The following is a 4,703-nucleotide window of genomic DNA, read 5'->3' as shown; positions in this document are numbered from 1 at the left end:
CATCTCCAACATATATCGTTTGTTGTTTTTGTTTTCCCTCTGTAAGATTTCAATGTTGTCTAAGTTGGGAATGTGACCTCTCTCTGCACAGTGGGACATGAGTGCAGTTTTTTGTGTACTTAATTTATTCTTGTTTCTTAGATCAGATCTGTGTCCAGCTATTCTTGTCCTTAATTTATTCTTGGTTGTTCCTATATATACCTGTTCACATGCTTCTGAACCGTCACCATTGCATTTTATTTTATATTATCCATTTTATCGATCTTACTCTTAGTATTAGAAAATAATTGTCTAAGTGTATTGTTTGTCGTTGAAGCTATCCTATATCTTTCCCTATTGTATATTCCTGAGTTTTCCAATCTCTCCGATATTCCAGGTACATATGTCATCGATTTATATATCACAGGTTCCGCATCATATTTCCTGCATTTCTTTTATTGTCCTTAGGTAGATTTTTAATGATGTCCTTTGGGGATGCGTTCATTCTTAGTATTTTAATTATCCTATCTTTGTTGTCTTTATGAAACTTTTCGTCGCTTATTGTCAAGACTCTTTTAATAAAGGTTCCGGTCATATTCATTATCACATGTTTGGGCTGGCAGGAGTAGAAATTGATATTGCGTCCTGATGCTGTCGGTTTTTGATACCAATCCATTCTTATATCTTCACCATCTCTCATTATCACTGTGTCCAAATATGGCAATCTACAATTGTCTTCCTCCTCTATTGTAAATTGAATTTGTCTGTGAAAGTTATTGAATACCTTGAGGGTATCATCTATTGCACTATTTTTTATAATCCCAAAAAGGTCGTCTTCATATTTTGTCAAGAATCTAGGTTTTTCATTTAATTGTCCAATACAGGTATTTAATAGTTCTTCCATAACTATATCAGCCACAACCGGCGAGGCCGGTGAGCCCATTGGTAATCCTTTACATTGTGTGTAGATTTTGTCCTTGTATTTGAAATAGCGGTTCTCCTTAATGCAGAACTTTAATATTCGCATAAATAAATTCCTGGGTATAGTCGTATGTTTCTCCAGTTCGTCCCATTTGTCATCTATTACATCAAATGATACCATCTTTTCGTCTGAATTTATCTTGGCGTTGTTCAACCTGTCCTTAAATTGCACTGCATCCCGTATGTTATATTCTGAATTCTCCGTGAGTTTTTTCAGAATTCCGGGAAATTCTTCTTATCAGTCGGGATAAAGTATTTTTGTCCCAGCGGACACAAGAAGAAATTTGAGAAATTGAAGGAGAAACAGAGAGAGAACCTAGGTATAATTCATAATGAAAAATGGTTCGTCAATAAGACAGATACGAACATACCAGACGATATACAGTGGTTACTCTCGCTGGGACAAAAATGCTCTATCCCGACTGATAAGAAGAATTTCCCTTTATTTAAACTTATTGCTGATGGGGAGGATTGTATACAAACTCTAGAAGATTTTGTATACAAACTCTAGAAGATAGAGAAGAACAAGGGATTACAAGAACAAAATTTGTATCAATGTTGGAAAACCACATCAACAAACACAATCTAACTGGAAGAGAACGTTTTATATTAAGCATAGTGGACAACACTAGACGTTTTTTGCACAAAAATAAACAGATCTTGGTTTTAAATGCAGATAAGGGAAATGCGACGGTTATGATGAATAAGGAAGACTATGAAACGAGAATGAATGATATACTTGGCGATATGATGACTTATAGAAGAATGAATAAAGATCCGACATCATCATTACAAAAGAAGAATGGGGACCTGGTAGATGAACTTTTTAGGTGCAATATTTTATCTAACCTAGAAAGAACAACACTTAAAAATGACGCAGCGACAGCGCCCAGAATATATGGACTTCCTAAAATCCATAAGGGTAACTTCCCACTTAGACCAATCTGTGCATCAGTAAATTCTCCAGCTAGTGGTTTATGCCAGCTTCTAACCGGAATTCTGAAAAAACTCACGGAGAATTCAGAATATAACATACGGGATGCAGTGCAATTTAAGGACAGGTTGAACAACGCCAAGATAAAGAAAGAAAAGATGGTATCATTTGATGTAATTTCCTTATTTCCTAGTATAACAGTAGATTATGCCATTAGAGTAATAGATGATAAATGGGACGAACTGGAGAAACATACGACTATACCCAGGAATTTATATATGCGAATATTAAAGTTCTGCATTAAGGAGAACCGCTATTTCAAATACAAGGACAAAATCTACACACAATGTAAAGGATTACCAATGGGCTCACCGGCCTCGCCGGTTGTGGCTGATATAGTTATGGAAGAACTATTAAATACCTGTATTGGACAATTAAATGAAAAACCTAGATTCTTGACAAAATATGAAGACGACCTTTTTGAGATTATAAAAAATAGTGCAATAGATGATACCCTCAAGGTATTCAATAACTTTCACAGACAAATTCAATTTACAATAGAGGAGGAAGACAATTGTAGATTGCCATATTTGGACACAGTGATAATGAGAGATGGTGAAGATATAAGAATGGATTGGTATCAAAAACCGACAGCATCAGGACGCAATATCAATTTCTACTCCTGCCAGCCCAAACATGTGATAATGAATATGATTGGAACCTTTATTAAAAGAGTCTTGACAATAAGCGACGAAAAGTTCCATAAAAACAACAAAGATAGGATAATTAAAATACTAAGAATGAACGCATTCCCAATGGACATCATTAAAAATCTACTTAGGGACAATAAAAGGAAATGCAGGAAAGATGAAGCGGAACCTGTGATATATAAATCGATGACATATGTACCTGGAATATCGGAGAGATTGGAAAACTCAGGAATATACAATAGGGAAAGATATAGGATAGCTTCAACGACAAACAATACACTTAGACAATTATTTTCTAGTACTAAGAGTGAGATCGATAAAATGGATAATATAAAATAAAATGCAATGGTGACGGTTCAGAAGCATGTGAACAGGTATATATAGGAACAACCAAGAATATATTAAGGACAAGAATAGCTGGACACAGATCTGATTTAAGATACAAGAATAAATTAAGTACACAAAAAACTGCACTCATGTCCCACTGTGCAGAAAGAGGTCACATTCCCAACTTAGACAACATTGAAATCTTACAGAGGGAAAACAAAAACAACAAACGATATATGTTGGAGATGCTTCATATTATCAATGTGAAAAGAGAAAAAAGAACAGACACAGAAAACTGCGCGCAGAGTTACAGACATATAATAAATAAAATAAGATTATAATAATTAGTTCAATATTAAATGTAAAAGCATTGTGACGCACAGTGGTATAGGAAAAAAAAAAGAGGGAAATAATTCGGTAACTTCTAAACGGTTAATCCGATTTTAATGAAATTTGGTATGCACAAAGAGGAGGTGTTGTTGAGTTTAGGTTTTGAATTTGGACCTTATAGGCCAACCAGGGGCCCGGCGGGGGGTCCTCAAATTAGGACACCTAGGCTATGTTAAATTTTTAAAACGATCCTATTTCTTCATTTGAGTTCCGATTTAAAAAAAATTTCGTATATAGAATCTCCTCATCGAGCACTATAAAAAATGTCGTAGCAGTAAATTATCTCTTATAGTTTAGGAGATATTCGCATTTGAAAATTAAAATTTTAAAATTTTTACCGTCCTTACTTTAGTTTTTTTGATAATAGCGGGTCCAAATATTCCCGATTTTCGCCATTTTTTTTATTCGCTTAACAACAAGTTTATATATCAAGCAGTGAAAGAATTATGTAAAAATCATGACTGAGTCCAAAGTTATAGGCATTTTAATTTAAAAAATAAAAAAAGGCGATTTTTTGTCAGTTATCTAAAAAGTTTCTAAGAAGATGTATATAGAATTTATACTTTTTGGAAAGCTGACTTTACATAAAGTACGATAAATGAAACAAAACCTAAAAATTTTTGATACCGAGGGGACCAGGTCCATCCAAAAAAACCCTATTTTTATGGAAAATTCAATTTTGAGCAAAAATTCTCAAATCGCATAGTCAATATCAAATTATAGTGACCTGTTTTATATGACCCAATATGTTCTTAATCATTTTGTAACGGGTTTCGATAACCCCGCCCCTGGTATGGATATAATAGGCAAAAAACCAAAAAATCCCAATTTTGGGATTTTTTAAAACTTTTTTTGGGAATTCCGGGATTTCTAATAAGAAAATTCGAAATTTTTATTTAATTTTGGATTTTAAGTAAAAAATCTACCTAACTGTAAAATTTCATCAAAAAATATTCATAAATATTATATAAAATAAATAATATTTATTGCAATTTGAAAAAATTGTATCTTCGCAAAAACTGAATAAAAAACATTTTTTAATTTTTTTTAAAAAAAGTATTCCGCGAATTTTTTAATTTTTAAAAATTATATACAGTTTTGAAAAATAGACAAAATTACCTTTCCATTGATATATAACATGCCTACCTAATGTTTTTTAAGTGACAAATTAATTAGGGAAAACTAAACATCTTTTAGAAAATTTACCTAGCACTATTATTTTCATCCATATATGTAACAAATTTAAGAGTTAACCTTATGGATGAAAATAATAGTGCTATGTAAATTTTCTAAAAGATGTTGAGTTTTCCCTAATTAATTTGTCACTTAAAAAACATTAGGTAGGCATGTTATATATCAATGGAAAGGTAATTTTGTCTATT

The 4,703-nt window shown here is 32.5% G+C and overlaps 1 protein-coding gene across 1 annotated transcript; it reads left to right on the top strand.

The window, feature by feature from the left end:
• The first annotated feature begins 2,052 nt into the window (after positions 1 to 2,052).
• Positions 2,053 to 2,943, top strand: LOC119604103. Its single transcript, XM_037956555.1, has one exon. The coding sequence runs from the start codon at positions 2,053 to 2,055 to the stop codon at positions 2,941 to 2,943; it is 891 nt and encodes a 296-aa protein (XP_037812483.1).
• Positions 2,944 to 4,703: the final 1,760 nt, after the last annotated feature.

Source organism: Lucilia sericata, unplaced genomic scaffold, assembly GCF_015586225.1.
Source record: "Lucilia sericata isolate MDLA Ls3-8-SP2 unplaced genomic scaffold, ASM1558622v1 Contig000362F_arrow, whole genome shotgun sequence".
In the NCBI taxonomy this organism is placed as follows: Eukaryota; Metazoa; Arthropoda; class Insecta; order Diptera; family Calliphoridae; genus Lucilia; species Lucilia sericata.
The sequence above is the reverse complement of the archived record's forward strand: the minus strand, read 5'-3'. Positions and strand labels throughout refer to the sequence as shown.

What these genes read in the sequence shown, in the direction of transcription:
- LOC119604103 (XM_037956555.1), top strand. Translation starts at nt 2,053, where the DNA reads ATGGTATCATTTGATGTAATTTCCTTATTTCCTAGTATAACAGTAGAT.